General features: G+C 41.7%; 1 protein-coding gene across 3 annotated transcripts in view; it reads right to left on the bottom strand.

Annotated features, from left to right (window-relative positions):
• MCU (mitochondrial calcium uniporter) overlaps positions 1–18521 on the bottom strand; it is a 94782-nt gene that overhangs the window by 58751 nt on the left and 17510 nt on the right. Inside the window, exon 1 of one of the 3 annotated variants that reach the window (XM_075154105.1) lies at positions 13530–13565. The exons of the other annotated variants lie outside the window; for them this stretch is intronic. Coding sequence (XP_075010206.1) covers positions 13530–13550 — 21 coding nt within the window. The 5' untranslated portion in view covers positions 13551–13565. Of the gene's footprint in view, positions 1–13529; positions 13566–18521 lie in introns of those variants that run through there. 3 annotated transcript variants of the gene reach the window in all.

Below are 18521 nucleotides of genomic sequence, written 5' to 3' on the forward strand. Positions count from 1 at the left end.
CACTGATAATCCAGTAACAAAGAAGACCTTGGCAATATTGCTTCACATCCACACCCTTTTCCTGCAGGAAGACGACAAGCTTCCAAAGGATAACAGGTCTCCTGCATCAGCCAGAAGCAAAGTCTAAAGACTAAAGAGTCAGCTATCATCTCTAAACTACTGTTCATCACAAGTCATCTGACAAAAAAAAAAAAAGCTCAAGGAATGTAAAAAGCCTTTCCCACCCTTTTAATCTGTGCATCGAAGGCCAAAATTACTTCAGAATCCTGTTAGATTACAAAACCAAAAAATAAAGACATTTCTCCCAATACGGATTATATACACTTAATTCTGAAAAACTCACGTTATCAGCTGAACAAAATTCTTTTCTCTCTTCAGGAGACAAGAATGAAGTTACTCACCTCTGCTCACTAAATAGGAATAAGAATGTTCTCTACTTTTTGGGAAATCCTGTCCAACTCCTCATCACTTACCTCAATGTTCCAAGCTTTGAAATTATTTAAGTCTGAATTGGGGGGATACTACCATATGGGGGGAGGAATAAACAACAAAAGCAACAAAGAGCAGCACTTGAAAAAGCTGCCACCTCTCACGAACACAAGACACACCAACAATTACATGGAGAGGAAGGAAATAGAAGTATTATCTCTTGCAAAGATAAACACTTTCTCCAAAAAGCAACACATGCTTGCTCTCTAATCAAGAGAATAATCATACAGGGAAATGGATGGAAACAGCGGTTACAATCTGAACAGGAATTTACAGTCTACGTATAACATCCAAAGGCCAAGTAAAAGTATCTCTGGATTAAGGCACTTGCCAAGCAGCTACATAAATAAAAATCTTAAGAGACTGTAGAGTTGTATCTGAGCAAAAGGGTAGGGGGTCAGGGCTACTCCCAAGTCACACAGGTTTCTTCAACACCGATGGGTCAAACCCACACTCATGCCGTGATGCTGAGCCCAAACCACGTTGCTTCGACAAAGCAAGCGGGGCACTCCGAAGGCTGCCCTGCAAACCTCCTGGGCCGGAACCCACGTGAGGCTCCCTGCCGCTGCCGACGTGCCTCTGACCCGATGCACCTTAACATGCCCCTCAAGGTTCAAATCTGCCAAGTCAAAAATAAACAGATGTAATCAGACAGCTATTTCTTTTTCTACATGTTCCTAGAAATATCCCAACCTAGTGTGTTACACCGAGGCTTTCAAGGCAGGCAGTAGAAGACGCAGTTCCAGGGGAATTCTAAGTCTCAGTTCATGAGTCCTCCTTTAAAGATCAGAGGTATTTACTGTTGATACCAGAGCAGCATTAGGGTGCCAACTCTTGTCTCAGGCAACACCCAAGGATCCTTCACCACTTCAAATTAGATTAGCACTGTATGATTGACTCCAACTTTTAAGATGCCAAAATTCATGACAACTCTTATAGAATTCTACTAGCAATATTGATCTTGTTTCTCTCCTTAAGACCCTTCCTCAGCAGAACCATTTATTTACATTCAGAACTGGCATGAAACTAGAAGCTTCTCCAGTCTTCAGTGTTGACAGGAGCTCTGTTTGTCTAAACAAGCCTACCGTACAAGGGCTTATTACGTGACATAACAGCACACCACCAAATGACCTGGCAGCCATCAGGTTGTACAGATGTTTTAATCCTGTTTAGAAAGGTGGAAGCAGAGCAACATTAAGATTTTTCAATGTGATTAGACTAGGTTACAGTGCCAACAAAAACTAGAAGGCATCACATCAGAGAACCGATGATGACCTGGAAGGAGAGAGAGAGAAAGACGTCACCATTATCACATCCACCACAAAGGCCACAGGAACACACGTCAAGGAAAATGAGTGGGAAAATCATCACCAAGGGACAAGGACATCAATGACTGGGAGAACAGCACGTGTCACCTACAGCAGCCTCTTCCCAGAACTGCAAATCTTCTCCAGAAAAGCAACGCTCAAGGGATGGACAGTTCCTCAGAGGAACTCATCACAGCATCTGGCTAGCAAGTTTAACTTCATCCTACTTATTTACCTGCTGAAAGAGCTATTCCTTGGCAAGTTTTTGCTTATGAAGAGACCATATAAGAGCTAAACAAACCGTTCTCAATCCTTAAGATGACTAATCCCCATTTTCAATACAGCAAAGACAGTATAGAGACCAAAGAGACCAAGATTTACTGCAATGCCATAGTCGTCATTTGGCACAGCTATAGAGAGAAACAATAAAGATTGCTATTAAAACTAAGGCACACTAGTACAGCTCGAACACGAGAAGTTTGTGTTCCTGCTGTTATGGTGAAGTAAACATTAAAAGGTTTGGGAGTTATCGAAATATGCATATTGAAGATAACCAACTGTACATTTTGCTGCATGTAGTTACTAACATGAGTGTTTTCCACTTCCCAAAGTATTCCCATGTAAATAGCACTACAGGATTTTCCAAATAACGATTACTGTGAGCTGAAACTGGCTTTGGCTCCTATCCTCCTACTTGAGCACATGCATGTGTCACTAACTTCTATAGTAATGTACATGGAACAAAACACTTCAAAGGACTTAAACACCAGCCCAGGAGAATTTACTTGTGAAGAAATGAAGTGGAAATCTTTATTAACGTATCTCTAACCCAAGAAACATAGAAAGTGAGAACGAAAGGGAAAGAAAACAGCAGAGTGGTATTATGGCTAAATATTATTTGTTTATTGCCCTGCAGGCACCTTGCCTCAGCACAGGCCTTCTCAACAGCCATCCATCGTGCCAGTTCCACTGCTCTGTTTGGCCACAATCACAAGTGTCCATCCTAGCCAGGAAGGGACAGGCTCAGCAACAGTTTGCTCCTTCATTAAGAGCCTCAGCAACAACAGAAATGAGTGGATCAAGTTAAGACTTTTTTCCCCAATAAAGTCTTTTACAAGACAAGTAGTGCTGCAAGTCACTGAAGACTAGACATTCAACTTCCATGAGCATAAAGCCTCATTAGCTCCCCACCTCCCTCCCTCCCTCGCATGCGAATATGCAAAGGGATAGAGGGCTCAAAGACAGGAAGATGTAACTTGCATAAAAGCCAGAGGAGGATGGCTCGCTAAAGTGTGGCTTACCAATTAGTAGGTGTTCTGGAGTACTACCTAAAGCATGTATGTCATCTCAGGCTATTCATAACATCTGGCAAGAGCCTCCCCACAGTAAGAAAAGTTATATGCAAATGTCTTTTTGATTCAAAGCTCAGCCATCAATTGGATTTCTAATTGGATGCAGTGTCTCTATAAAAACCTCGATATCCAAGACTGCAGAGTAAGTCAGCATTTAGCTCCACAACCCCAGAGCAAGTATATTCCAGCTAGTAAAACCCCGGACAAATCAGTATAGGCTGATATCAGCCTATACAAAACATTAACCAAGAGTTTTCTACATGAGGACACAAGCAATAAAACGAAACCAAGTTATAGTCATTTTGGTTTAGAGCACCTTACTTGAAGAATCACATCAGCCTTAGTATCACTGAAAATTCCAGAGACTTAAATTCCTGTTCTGACACCACAGTTTAATCCACACTCAAAATTAATTTAAAGTTACCTTTCACCAAGCAGCTCACTGGAGACAAATACTTAGGTGACCAGCTGCCATAAGACATGAAAAACTCTTTGCTATACACAATAGGAACTGGATGCTGCGGAACTGAACTGAATCTCATCTTCGAGAGGTTTTTCCTGCAGGAAACAGAAGCTCAAGTTGCAAGATTAGTCATGCCTACAAAAGCACAGGGACAGTTACATACACACCACTGAAAGGGAAGGCCCAAACTACACGGGGACAGTGCTCCAGGCTCTCCGGCAGAGGAAAAAGCCTTCCGCTCAGCAAAGAGGAGAAAACAGGATTTTTAAAACCCTTTGGATATATCTGAACCCTTAATAACATTATTTCCTCTTATCGGATACCATTTACTTGACAGGTTTTTCCTTGCTTCCTTTTTTTTTTTGGTAGACATTCATGTTTTACAAGTGGCACTCCAAATCCCAGGCAAATTACCTCTGAATGCCCTCTGTGTGTGCACGCACATGAGTGTGTATATATATATATTTATTAAAAAAAAAAAAAGCTTGCTATTTAGAAATGAAGGTTGTAAACTTGCAAGCACCTTTGTCGCCATGGGTATCAGCTCAGAAAAAAGGATTCCCTTTACTGGGAATTTATGTTAAGGTGAATTTGTCCCAAGGGAAAGCAAGAGTAAGTTTTGGTAGGCCTTCTAATATTTGTTTTCTTAATCATCCGAGTGTTTCTGAGGCTGTATGGAAGAGGCACTGCATTCATTTCCAAGTGTTGCAGCCCTCCAGCTACAATGAAGGAGTATACAACAACTTGAAAATCGCTTCAAGCTCAAATGCCTAAAGACAATACTGAATACATCAACACTGCTATTTTATCAAGCCTGAGGTCTCCCACTGCCTGTCTTTTCTTCTGCTTCACTCTTACCTCAAAGGAAAGGGAAATTAATTACTCCAAAGCAAGGAAGATTGGATATGTCAGAGCTAATGAAATTCAGCTACCTTCCACACTAGCACCCTGAGACAAGCCATCTCACAGTCAAGGGGAAAGGGAGGGGGAAGTAATATACCCAATTAAGATTAGATGAAGGTACTCGTTTCCTTCTTTAAGTAGGTGTAGTTCACTTCCCAATTACCTAGTGCATTACACCTAAAGGTGCCAAAAGCACTAACACTCACCATCTCTCTAGATCTTTCTGCAGCGTATTTATTTTGGCAGCTCCATCCGTTTACACCAGTGGTCTGCCATTTACAGTTTTGGGATAAGCTGTGGGGGATTACAAGAGACTTATCAAGGCCCTCACATTCCCGTTTTAAGGCTAATTCCGTTGGGGTGGGGTTAGGGCTTGTGGTTGGCAGCCCTGTGAAGACCTTTCAGTACAGGAGGCGGAGTTTACATTAGTTTAAAACTAGTGGGCCATTGCAATCAGTAATTGCCTGCAACACCAGCCTCCCTTCAATAAGGGCTGCCTTTGCCAGGAATACAAACCCAGTCTTTAAACAAACAAGTACTTCGATCCCTGCTTCAGATACGGCCATCACATGTGCGCTGAAGCAGAGATACCATGAGCAACAACTCCAGTTAGTAGTTTCTATCCTACAGCCCGAGCTAGCGCTTTCTGCAAGGTTGAACTTGCCAAAACACTTGCCAGGCACTGGAGAGAGGAAAAAAAAAAAAGGGATAAGCGTTTATATATTTGTTACTTTTAAACTTAACTTCCTCGCATGTGGGACACCATTACGTGTTGGAGTTTGCCACGTGCACGGAGAGGGGCTGCTGGCCTCGCAACAAAGGATGGGGCCAAGAGTTCAAGAGCAGGCTCAGGTCCAGCAGGGGAACAGGAGGTGCACGGCAGAAATCCAGGGCACAAGAGACCCGCACAAGTCCCTTTTTGCCGAGCCTGGCCCGGTGAGCTCCAGGATTGCAGGGTGCCACCGCGACTCGGCCAGAAAATTCTCAACTCAAGTTGCTCACAAAGCAGAGGAGCTCATCGCCAGCCTTGACTTCAACCTTTGGACAATTCAAAAAAACTCCCAAACAGGATATTCAAGTAGGGCTGAGCAGACAATCACAGGAAATTAATTTTATATTCTGCTAGAGGGAATGAAGCAGCTTCTTTCCAGCTGAGAGCATGTAATTATTTGGCACCAACTGGCTACATCTCAGAAGCTACGACAGCAGCTGAACAGTCTCTTTTAGTAGGGTAAGCTTATTTTTCCTTTGTCTCAACTCTATTGGTTTTCCAATCCTACCAACTGCCTGGAAAAAATATAAGCTGCCGGGAGGATTTGGGGCCATGATGACCAACGCGACATTCTCTTCCGTACAAACAATTTTGCAATGCACCGACTACAGTCGGGCCAGGCAGGCCACCAAGGACACTGTAGGGCAAGAACCACAGCACAGCCCAGGCTGGAAGGGACCTCAGAGACCCCTGAAGCTATTTTCCTGTTTTACTCCAGCATTAACATTGAGCATAACAGCTCAAAATACATCTAGCAGACTCTGAAAGGGAAGAATATTTGTCCTTATCGGAGGATGTGAAAAGCGGATGGTGACCACAGCTTTTATCTCCCAAAAGCAGTACGACTAAGTTAAAAACCCAAAGCGCCCCATTCTTAACCATGCAGTGAAGCTCAATTGAATCTACACTTAACTGCTTTTATAAAAATATTGTTACACTGTAGTAGGAAGGACTTCCCGTTTTTTAGTAAACGCATCGAGGTGTTTAGAAGCGATTTCTTAACGAGGACTATCCAAACTACTACAGCTGACTCAACTGCTAGACCCGACATGGCCAATGACAGCAGTGTCTCATTAGTCCACATACTGATATTGTTTCTGGGGCAAATTTCTGACACTAAACATTTTTCTTTTTAAGATGGGGACTCAGATAAGGTTTCCTGTCCAATATATTTAGAGATGTCATTGTTTTTTCCAAGCTGTCTCTAATGAGTAATTTCAAGGGGAGGTTGGTTTTGTTTTGTTTTTAGAATCAGAACTAGTTACGGCCTCGCTATAAAGGGGAAAGAGGAATTCAGAGCAAGTAGCTCTGGTGCCAATATTTCAAAAATAACCAACTTGCATAGTCTCAAAAGCATTCTTATGGAAGCTCTCCTCCAGAAAAAGGCCTTTGATGATTGCTGCGGTTTTGACAGCAAGATCCTTATATGGATTCAAACCACACAAAACATTTTATACAAAGCGGTAATTGTAACACTGATCACTAAGAACGTGTTGAATAAATGGAGGACAGAACCAAAAGATTTGGGGAGGCCTTGGGATCGCTAACTTTCATGCTTCATACCAGAGATACCAGGAGATTTTGGCAGAGCTTTTGTTTTTATTTAGACACACACAGTTTTTGTAAGAACTAGCTCTGTGCCGAACGAGCTCCCAGCCAGGGATTCAGACAGTGCCCAGGAGATCAGCAAGGAGTGACCAAGATGAGGGGTCTACACTGTTCTTCAGAAGGGGGACACCGATCTCCAGATACGTGGACTGCAGCACACACGTTTCCCAAGTATTTATAATGGAAACAAGATAATTAAGTGTCATTTCTAAGAAGCGACGTTAGCACGAACAGAGCGCTACATCAACGGGAACGCTTATCGCAAAGTTAACCAGGCCGCACAGTGCCTTGACAGTTTGACAGGGAGCTTGAACTCTTCACCTACTAAAGCCACTCAGCACATACATCTGCACCTCATCCTTCCTTTCCCCTAAAGCCTCATATCCATGACAGGCAAGATGGGTCCTCCCCATACCTTTACATGGCTAAGAACCAGCACGCATACATTACATGCAGTGTTAGGGGAATAATGCTTATGGCAACAAACTCTAGACAGCATCCCTAATATTTTGATTTCTCTGCAGTTTTACGAGGAAAACAGGAACTGAAGACTCGGTGTATTTATTGCATACCAGTTCTGCTTCCCAAACCTCCAAGGAGAAAACTGGCTGGAGAACAGAAGAGCACAGGCGCTATGAAAACACCCGATGTGCCTGTACAGTTATGTACGGTAGTCACTGGTGCGCCCCAGCCAGTCTTCGCGATGGGAAATAAAACCGCATTCCCCTTGTTCCAAGGGGCTCAGAGCTCCCATGCCAGACATCGTGTAACCCAACTATCCCGCAAAGAGGAACGCTGAGTGAAAATGAAATCTCAATGTATGTTTTAACAGGCTAGGAGGGATACATTAGAGCAATATTACTCATTCTATAGTCAGTGGAGCACTTCTGATCCCGAGGGAAGCGAAAAGCAGTCCCCTTCAGTATTACGTAAGACCACCCCCACAATTCTCCCATGAAGTAGTAGCATCCCAGCAGGTATAGCTGGAGCCCATCAAAAGTGTCTAGTTTTACTAGAATGACATTTTATCAAGCAAAACAGTTTGCTTGAGCAATGCAGTTATGATGGTTTATAAGGCCAGCTTTGAGGTATTGGTAAGAAACAAGATTATCCACACTTCTCACCTGTTCCTTTCCTCAAAAAAAGATATCCTGGTCCTTCAGTTTCAATGGAAGGCTAAGGGAAGACAATATTCAAGCAGCAAAGACAAACCAAACCATCACGAAAGAAAGTAGCATCGCATGCAGACACACAGTCACTGCAGCTTGCTCATAGAAAACAAACCAGTGTCCAAATGTCATTGTAGTCCCCTACCAAACACGGGGCTTAAAACAGCGAGGGGGAGTAGAAGCAGCAAGCTAAATATTTGGACAGACTTCTGAAAAGCCAATGACCACAGACTGGCTTAAAAAAAAGCTGCAGCTTTCATTTTAAACCAAGAATATACTTTCATTACGATTTTAAACACTTAATTGGAAAAGGACACAACTCATTAAATGGTCAAAAACTAGATAAGAAAAAGCTGTCTTCAGACCGATAATCTTTAGCTGGAGTTCTAGATTTCCGTTACGTTTTTGTGCAACACTACATTAAGCCCTACCGAATACCAGAGCAAGGCACATAACGATTCGTTTTACTTGTCAACAGTTACATTTGGACATATCCTGTCTTGCTAAAGTGAGAAATGTGGTAATTTGCATTTCCTTTGTCACCTGTTATTTCAGAGACTAACCATTAAGCAGGATTAAATTATGTCATTTTTGCCAAAAGTAACATCATGATTATAGCCACAGGGATTCACGAAGGAAATCCATTCTCCACAGTATTTTTCCGTGAAAATGATGTTAAGCATTTAAAAGTTATCTGTAATATGTAGGCATTTCACATAAACTTCCGCACTTGGGTACCAAATTTGAATTGGAAAGTTCAAACAGCGCTTAGTAGTAAAACCTGAAAGAGCCTCTCTGCTTGCCTTTTAGGAAAGTATTTTTATGTACAGCAACCTAATGCTGCAAAACACTTCATTTTTTCTCACAAAAATATGTCTAATAACAACATTTGCCCTCTGCTTGCCCCCAGCTTGAAGACCACATCAGTTTAGGAGCTTTTAGGACCAGTGGAGGAGGAGGAAGGAGAGAGAGGAGCTGATCCACAAGGCTAACATCAACAAAATCCTCAAGGCTGCAAGCATCTGCAACGTTCTTGAATGTGCCAGGCCTTTTATTTACAGCAGCCGCAGGAAGTCTGGAGAGGGACAACAGAAGTGCTGAAATTTCTACCTCAGAAACCCAAATCGCAGCTGATCTACAGCAAAAGGCAGAAATTTGTCAGAAGCATGTTCCATCAATAATCAAGGAACAAAAGTGAGGGGCTGTAAGCAGCTGTGGTTCAGGTACTCTATAGTACTATCACATCAATACAACTTTTCTGTCTCTTAGATGACTTCATTACTCAGAAGAGAAGTCTGGATCCATCTGTTCCCATTAGAGTGTAAAATGGCTTGGTGTGACCCCTCTACAGCCCTTTATTGCAATGCACATCTGTTCTTCCTCTATTCAGCTTTCCCATCGCCCCAGCACAGTAACACCCCCCCCTACAACGGTAGCAATCAAATATATATCAAAAGAAAAACATTTTCCAGCTGGCAATTATAGCCTTACCATTTAGTCCACATGAAGTTCTAGGAAACCACATAAAGCACAAGTGTTTGAAATTGCTTTCCTATTTCAAAGGTGCTGCAAAAATAATCCCTCTCCCACACAACTCTTCTGGCTGCTGCAAAATCCCGCTGAACCTGAATTAGACTGCAATTTGCAGACACCCGTAGAGCATTGACAAGTCCTGCACCGCTCCCAGGTTGCTGGATCAGCTCTCAAAGTGCTCTCCAGCAAGCAGGTCTGTCTCTGCTTCTTGAGGACACCTCTCAGAGCATCCAGCAGATTGACAGCTTGCCTCTACTCCTCTGTCCAACAGCTCGGTTACTTCCAGTATTTATCACCCATCACAACATCCTCAGCCAAACTACCTTGCCACTAACTACTTCCAAAAAACTAGAGACATCTGAAGAGGGAACAAAAACAAAGATCTGGGAAAGGACAGGTCCCATTGGTACAGGGGACAAATCAGCAGGCAAATAACCCACCCAGAAGCATCAACTTCGCTGGTCAAAATCTGTTACAGCCAGCGCATCCATAGCACTGCTCACTCTCCCATTCTCCATGATTTTTTAAGCTCTAAATAACACTCGGTCCCTAGATAAATCACGAAGCTGCAGAATTCATATTCCAAGTACAACTCTGTGTCCAACCTCATCTGGCTTTGCATTCATGAGAGACAGACTTGCTTGAAGAGAGCCAGATTCACATGTTTCACTTGTCACGGTCTGCAAACTAAGCTTAAGAGTTCAGGATGGCTCTGGCCAAGTCATGACCCTCACCTGAGCAAGGCATCTCTACAAGTAGAATTTATCAAAAAGATTATGTTAATGGTAGGGGAGAAAAATGAATAGCAGCATGGAAAAACTGAAATCGTGGTCAAGTATTACTAAGATCGCACCAAAACTCTTACCCAGCCCATGAGGAAAGTACATGTTTGACTCTGTCTTGTATTTCAGGAACCCTTCCATTGTAGCTTTTATAGACCTTGCTAGCATCGCCAACAAAAGCCGGAGACAAGAGCCTATGGAAAAGCTTCTTTCAACCCACATCATCAATACCTACAATCCTGCCATCTGCTCAAAGTACGCAAGGGGAAGCGTCATGAGCTAACACCAACCTGGAAAAAAACCCCACCAAACCCACACAGGTCTAAACAGCCTCACGCTATTTACATACAGACAAATACCATTGATAAAGGTCTCTGCTTGCTTTTGGTAAATTTGCAAAAGAATAGGGCTATTGAGGGATGAGACAGGATACATCCTGCCTGCTTATCCTACCCCAGCCAGTAGCCCTAAGGCAATACCCAGGCACACCTTTGATCACTGCTACTATGATATGTGTCTAATCTTGATCCTCATTAAAAAACTACTAAGAAATCCATTTCTATTATACTTATTTTTATACATGCTTTCAGGGGCAGAAAAAAAAAGACCAGACAATGCCTTCCAGGAACTAACATCCTGACCAAGATTAGTAAGATCTACTGATACTACCAGTTCTCTCATCCCAAAGAATAATTTACTCTGGTGTAGTCATAACAAGTGCACAACCACAAGTGTTTACCATCGCCTTCCCCCATATGTTTATCTGAAGACAAGTTTGGTGTCAAAATAAAAGCATAGAGTGAGTGAGGTTAGTTCAATCAGCTACACAACAGGTATTTAGAAACTGTTTTCCAGAGCACGGCTGTCAAGTTCATGTATGCATTTAGCATTAAAATCTCACAGCAACACCAAATCTGTCCTTTGCATATGAAGTTACAGATCAGGTTCTTGCAAGTTTAGCCCTGAAGGAAATGAACTTGGGGGAGCCTAGAGGAACTAAATGAACTTGTTCAAAAACCACTCCATCTGCTTCCTGTTAAAAAAATTTCCCTCTCAAGCCATTGGTATGTGAACTATGTTTATTACCCGAAAAGTCACAACAAGTTTTGCTTCAATTTTGAACAGGACTGGTACAGCTTGGGGGGGGGACAACAAACCAAAACACCACCACAGACTGTCTGTTAAACTGAGCACTGTGCTCAGTTTGACCTGAATAAAGCAAAAATTTCTCTCCTGCAGTTATCCCACTGTCCCCTCCAATACTATCAACTGTGTTGGGGATTCTGGCCTGAAACGCCTCAGTAAGGAAAGATAACAGTTGTCGATTTATCTTGAAAGAAGGAAACCTTGTATGTTCATACACTATGCATTATCCATTTAAAATACAAATGTTGTGTTACTTCTGCTAAAACCAGACTAACTAAAAAGGAAATGATCGTACATCGGTAACATCAAAACCCAGTCCAACATTAGGACAGCACCACCAGTTTGGCATCAAGAGCATTTATTTTAATTGAACTCATGCTTTCACATTCCCATCTACTTCCAAAATCTACCAAAAGCAAGGTAGAAAACAGAAATTTCTCTAAAGCATGTTTATTATGTTTTGGGTTTTTGTGTTGTTGTTTGTTGTTTTTTTTTTTTAATGATTCAAAACAAGTTCACTGAATAGAATTTGTCCCAGATACTTGACCTGCTACAGAATATCAGCCAAGTCACTTGTTAATCATGGTAGTCCACTAACCTTCAAGAAATAAATCTACCTTATACGAGACAAAAGCATTAAGTCCACCAGATATTTGAGAATATTTCTTGCAATCTAAGACAGGAACAGACATAAGCCATAAGAGACAGACCATGACCTGAAAGGCTTGTTCATGAATTCCATCACAAACATTTGAACTGGTTAGAGAGAAAAGATAGGTCACAGGTTCATACCAAAGATTTTGCATGTTTTCACAGACTGAAAGTGTTGGATGAATGGTTTTGCATGTTTCTGCTCAGCCACATGGCATAGAACATAGCAAGAGACTCATAATTATCCAAAATATACAACTGATTACAAATACAGGCCCAACCTACAATTTCAGGCTATCAACAAAATGTCAGCACACTCCCTGTGCTGTAACCATTCATGATAAGCAAGTAACAGATGTCACAACAGCAAAGGCTGCTGTAAGGCAGTACTGGAGGGTGTATGTAGGACATACCAAGTTAATCGTCATAGTATTCAAATGCTCCACAAGTTTGCCAGATAAATACACATCAAATAATGCCAAGAATGTAAATTCATCCTCCAGCACCCGTCCTCCTGCTCTTGCTGTTTATAGACTCCAGCAGAAGTGATGAAGCTATAAAAGAACTCCCTCATTACCACCTGCTCAGCCTTCAGTATACTGCGTATCTTCAAAAGAGGAAAAAAACCACCCCAAGAACATACGTATTGCCAAACTGGCTCTCGCTGACGTGTGCGACGCTCTTCTAACAAAACAGTCTTACCACATTGTATGCAACTGTGCCCAGACTAAAGCCATAAGAAGGAAAGCAAGAGTCAGGCACAGTTATAGCTAAACTAGAAAAGCCAGTTTTATCTGCCATTTCATTATTTTCCATGGAAAAATGTGGACATTCAATTTGTTTTAAATCATCTATCAGGTGAAACATTAGGAAGGTGAATAACTCGATTGTCAAGACCCACGCACGTCTTGTAACCCAAGACATTTTTCTGCCCAGCAAACAGAAAAACCCCGATGACTTCCTTCCATTTGGTTGCCTGTGTTGGAAAAAATGTGGGGTTTTGACAGTCCTCAAGAGGAACAGACTACTGCATCCTTTCAGCGTTCAGAAGTTTAACAGCCATCTAAGGCAGTATTACAACCTAGAGAAAGACAGTTACGATGATAACAATTCCCCTAAATCTGTCTAAACACCTGCAAAAAATATGACAACAGCTAAGAACGAAGACTTTAAGTAAAAGCTTGCACTTAGTCAAATACCCAATCAGTTCCCCAGCAAGACAGGAAAGCACATGCTCAAGATGCAGCAAGTAGTTTCTAAATGAATGCAGTTATTCAGCTGTAAGCTCGTTTCTGCAAGGATGGTAAGGCAATAAGTAACCACTAAGGATTACAGCTCTGACCACTGCACTCACCAATTCCTGAGTCACAAGCATTCACCATCTCATTCTCATCTTTAAGCTGCCAGGAACTTCTACACATGGTTACCTTTCATGGGGAAATGGGATTAAAAGATTCAGTCACTGAATTAATAACAGTGTTGACTTAGTAGTTGTATTAATCATCCTGTTGATTGTTGACTTCAGCGGGTCTCAAAATACTGCACCGCGCTGAATAGAGACTGTCTCATTCTACACCTTTGACTGACTTGAACGCCCGAGAACAGCATGCTCAGAGCTCTAAAACACAATTCAATGATAAAAACGCTTTATTAGACTTCAAAGTTTTCGTATACAGTTAAACTCTCATCAGAAAAATCAGAGACATACGATGAAATGAACAGACTGGTCTCCATATCAACCTCATTCAGAAATGCTATGGCAATTTCCCTCATCAGCGGATAATAAAACCTATGAAATCACTTCTTAACCATAATAATGCATATCCCATTCTATATTACTACTCAAGAACTCATCAGTCATTGCTAACCTTAAACAAATACAAATTAATGTCACTTTTTGAACAAATCCCATCTAGTTCCTCCCAAATTATTTTTCAGTCTTCCCAATAAACAGGAGAATATATCCAATGTAGTCAAAACCCTATTGGGCTTCCAAATATGTGGTGCAATTTTTCAAGTTATTCTCAAAGCACATGAACAGTTTGCACCTTTGATGAAACTTTAAGACTAGCACACAGAGAACAAGGATTTTCTTTTTGCCTTTTACATGTTATGTAAAAAGCCTCAGAAGTTCATTGCCATTAACAGACACTGAAAATTGAATCAATGATGATATTCAACACCTCTTAATATACCTCTAAGAACGGAAACCTTTACTATCCAAGACTTTCAGGTTTTTACTTTCATGCTGGTAGACTAAAGCGTGAAGATCAAAATGGTAAAATACTGAAGAGATGAACAAAAAGATACCAGTAGAGATCAAGTAATGTGGTGGGGGTGGAAGGGAAGTGGTGAAGAACCTCATTAGTCAGGCAAGAGTTTAATTAAAGTGTGGAAAGAACAGTACTGCCAAATTCCAAAATTAAATGATTTTTGAACTAGAAGTATACAGCCCCAGAATGCAGGCAGTTCAAGACAATTGAAGATTTAATGCAGTGGCATTAAAATCAGAGACGGGAAAGTCAAAGCAGAGCCGTACATTGGGATTCATTTTGTTTGAAGTCCTAAGTCCATGTGAAAGCCAGATAATATTGGGGCAACCCTAGTACCTTCCTCACTGACCTGGGCCAGCATAGAGAATTCACTCTCAGCACGCTGAAGACCACATCGAATAAGGGGAATGGCTGATACACTAAAGGGCAAAGCTATCACCTTGGGCATCTCAGTAGGTCAGATGAATGAGCAAGCAAGCAGCTAAGGAGGTTCAAATCCAAATGTGGTTATAACCACATGTTGTGCTGCATTAACAAAAGCAAAACTGCTTCCCTCTGCCAGCGGGTTATTTGCCTCATGAGGCCACACCTGGAATAGCACAGTTCAGTTGTGCACACCCACAGAACAACAAAGTCTGAAACCAGAAAGGGCCCAGGAGAAGGTCCACCAGATGGTCAGGGGTCTAGAACATTGGATATATAAGAGGCTACAGTAGAGGTACATTTAAAGAGAGGCTAGAGGCTGTTCAGCTTGGAGGAGAGACAGCTACATGATCCAAACCATCTCCTACTACCTGAAGGGGAACTGCGGGCAAGATGGAGCCAGACTCTTCTGGGGGTTGCACAGCAAAAACTCAAGACACAAACCGTTTTAACAGAATTCTCATTGGCACAAAACAAGGTGGAAAAATTACCATGAGAGCTGTGCAGCACCAGAAAAAGGAAGTCCAAAGAGGCAGTGAAATTTCCATCTTTGTAGATTTTTCAGAGCATACCCGCACAAGGCCTTAAGCAACCTGATGTAGCATTGAATCTAGCCATGCTCCGAGTCTGTTGAAGTTGCCAACCTGCAGAGGTCCCCGCCAATAAAAACTACCCAGTCATTTTCAACAACTGTTTAGGTTTACTGCTGAATAATATTCATAGGGAAAACTTGCAAAGTTTGGCCTTCTTCCAACTTGAACGCTGACAAAGCCATGGTAAGTATCATTTAAAATACCTTAACATCCTTCAAGATGATCAATTCTTCATTCTAAAAGTTCCTAATGTAAAAACCCCCAACAAGTTTGTGCTCAGACACCTACACACTGTAAGCAAAATCATCACCTCTCTATGCACACTACTTTTTACCTGACAGGTGTGATTAGTTAATCATTTCTTTGCCTATCAGAAGATTAGCCCCATCTGAAGGTCCTAAGTGGATGCAGTTTCAGCTAAGAAGTTGCCTATGATAACTTTTAAAAACCACAATACCACCCCACCGATATTTGTATTTATCCCAGTGTCTTTTAAACTTTTAACAATCTGCCTGTACATTTTACTTCAGTTTTCATTCTCTCTAACATTCAGAGGGTCACACTGCTACCGAAATCTCCTAACATCCTTCAGATGCTGTGTCCTATGCTCAAGAGCCACAGCTTCCATGCACTGCTTGGCAGAAAAAGAAAAAGGAAACCCAATTTCATGAGCCCATTTTGAAGAGGGAATATCTACACTCCTAAGTTAAATCACCTGAGAAGTAGGAGCATGTACACCTGCAGTAAGCCATCAACACTACCTCTTGCTAACTCCATCCTAGTGGGTCACTCAAGCAGTTCTTAAACCCCTGACTTCTGTTGGAATTACTTAGTCAGAAACTTGCAAGAAATCCTGCACACCTGTATCTTGTAAAGAACTTAATTTTACCAATTTACCAGTTGCCTGCTGAAACAGGCAACATTGCCACTAGTTCCAACAATAGGGAGGACTCCTCATCAGTTCTTGTTAAGAAAATTAAATCTGTATGTAAATTAATTTTGTACAGAAAGAGTAAATGAACATTCAGTGTAAGGCAAGCTCATGGAGGAACAGGACTTTAGATTTCTACTAATACCTATTCCTGCAGAAGCAGCATTCCTTTGTACTCCTGTTTATGCCTGAATGATATATAGTTTCTTAAGGCCCCATACAGACTGACGTGATCTTGTTCCCTTTGGAAAAAAAAACAAGATACAACTTCAGGTTATTTAGTTGACTTGAATTTTGTCATGAGAAAAACAACTTAACGTTTTTAATAAAGACTTACCCAAAACATTTTCTAGCAACGGTTGTTTAGACTTCTGTCTCTAGGAAAATCCAGATAATCATGCCTACACTATTTTGTTGAAGAGGTGACTGCAGAATTTTTAATATTGACCTATTTGTTAGCTTGAAAACCAAAAATAAAACTGACTTTGTAAACAAGAGGGAGGAATTTATAATTTTAGATCAGATACTGAATGTTTTGGAACAAGACTACTAAACAGTATGTGTTTACCTGTTTATCAATGGAGGACTTTGTACTTCTGGAAGAGCTATAGATGGTATTTCCCACCACACATTCAGGAAGCATCAATCAAATGCAAGGAAGAAGAACGGGAAAGAGGCAAAGTTCTTCCTCTCACAATTCTTCCACACACATAGGCTCACTTGGACAAGATTCTTTAGCCAAAGGTACTAGAAAAGCCATTATAGGTGAGCAACAGAAGCAGAGAATTCACCCAGCTAGTAAACAAGAATTAAAATGTGACCACCACGTTAGTAAGCCACAGACCAACTGCCTCTGTGGGAAGAGACACAGCTTCAGCCATGGCAAGCCCCATGAAAAGAAAGAAGAAAACCCAAAACTTTGTTAGCCACCTGTATAGTCTACATATATTCATTTAAACTCTTTGTCCTTTCACTAGCAAGTACAATTCCCAAGATAAGTTACAAGACAAGGCACCAGCTTTTACTCAAACCTTCACCCATAACCAATTACTCCACGTACAGAAGCATTAGAAAGCAGCCCTGCTGCCTGCCCCACACAGAGGGCACAGCTCGGGATTTATAGCACGTGCTCAGAGAGCTGTCTGCCCTCCCACACTCAACATGGTCTTAACAGTCAGCTTTCCTTTATTAAAAATTGGATATAATTCTCTGTTTTACCCTAGCAGATAGGATGCACATCCAGGTTTTGGCATTTTTTAAATTTTTTTTTTTTTTTAACACCATACCCAGCCCAGTATCACACACAATCCAATTAGCAGATAGAAATTTGTATAGCATTACCTTTATTTACTTTATCCAACCACTTGCATACTTGAAAAAGCTATTGTTTGTGCCCTGCCAATATAAAAGGCTTATTCTGATCTAAGTACACAGGTAAGCATCAAGACATCAAGTGTTGCTTCTGAAGATTCCGAATGTTTTCTCCTGAATTAGAGATTTTTTAGTTTTTACTAAAGGATAAACAAGGATAAGAGGCACTGAAAATACCTATACCATAGTTTTCAAGTCTGTTATGCACTCCCTTTGAGGTCTGGGGAAAGGCTGCAAGAGAAAACAAGGCTTGCAAGGCAAAAACATGATTTCCCCCAGGCAAGCGTCCTGGTGGTAAATAGCACATTCTTTCTTTACGAAAAATTTCTTACTTCCCCCAGCCGCCGAGCATTCGTAACACCCCAAGCACTGGCCCAACACTCCCAACACGTAAAGATTAGAGGACTTACAATGCCAGCAATTACAACATAACACATTAAGTAACTCAGAAAGCTAATTCAAGCAGAAGCCCAAAACCCTCTAGGCAGAAATAACACGTATTACTCACCGCACGCTCCATACTGAGGAGGGGGAAGGCCAACACAGCACCAAGTAAGGGGATGGTGTTCTTGCAGCCTTTTAGCTCAGCCCATAATGCCATCCCCCAGAGTCATCAGGGGAGCCAGGGCCCCTTCCACAGCTGCTGCTCATCAGGCTGTTGCCCACACAGCCGTTCCTCATCCACCTAACGGGCACTAAGCCCCTCCAACCCCCAAAGGGGGAGAGGAGCCCTTCGGGCCAGGTGGGACTCGTCC

This window comes from Calonectris borealis, chromosome 7, assembly GCF_964195595.1.
Source record: "Calonectris borealis chromosome 7, bCalBor7.hap1.2, whole genome shotgun sequence".
NCBI lineage: Eukaryota > Metazoa > Chordata > Aves > Procellariiformes > Procellariidae > Calonectris > Calonectris borealis.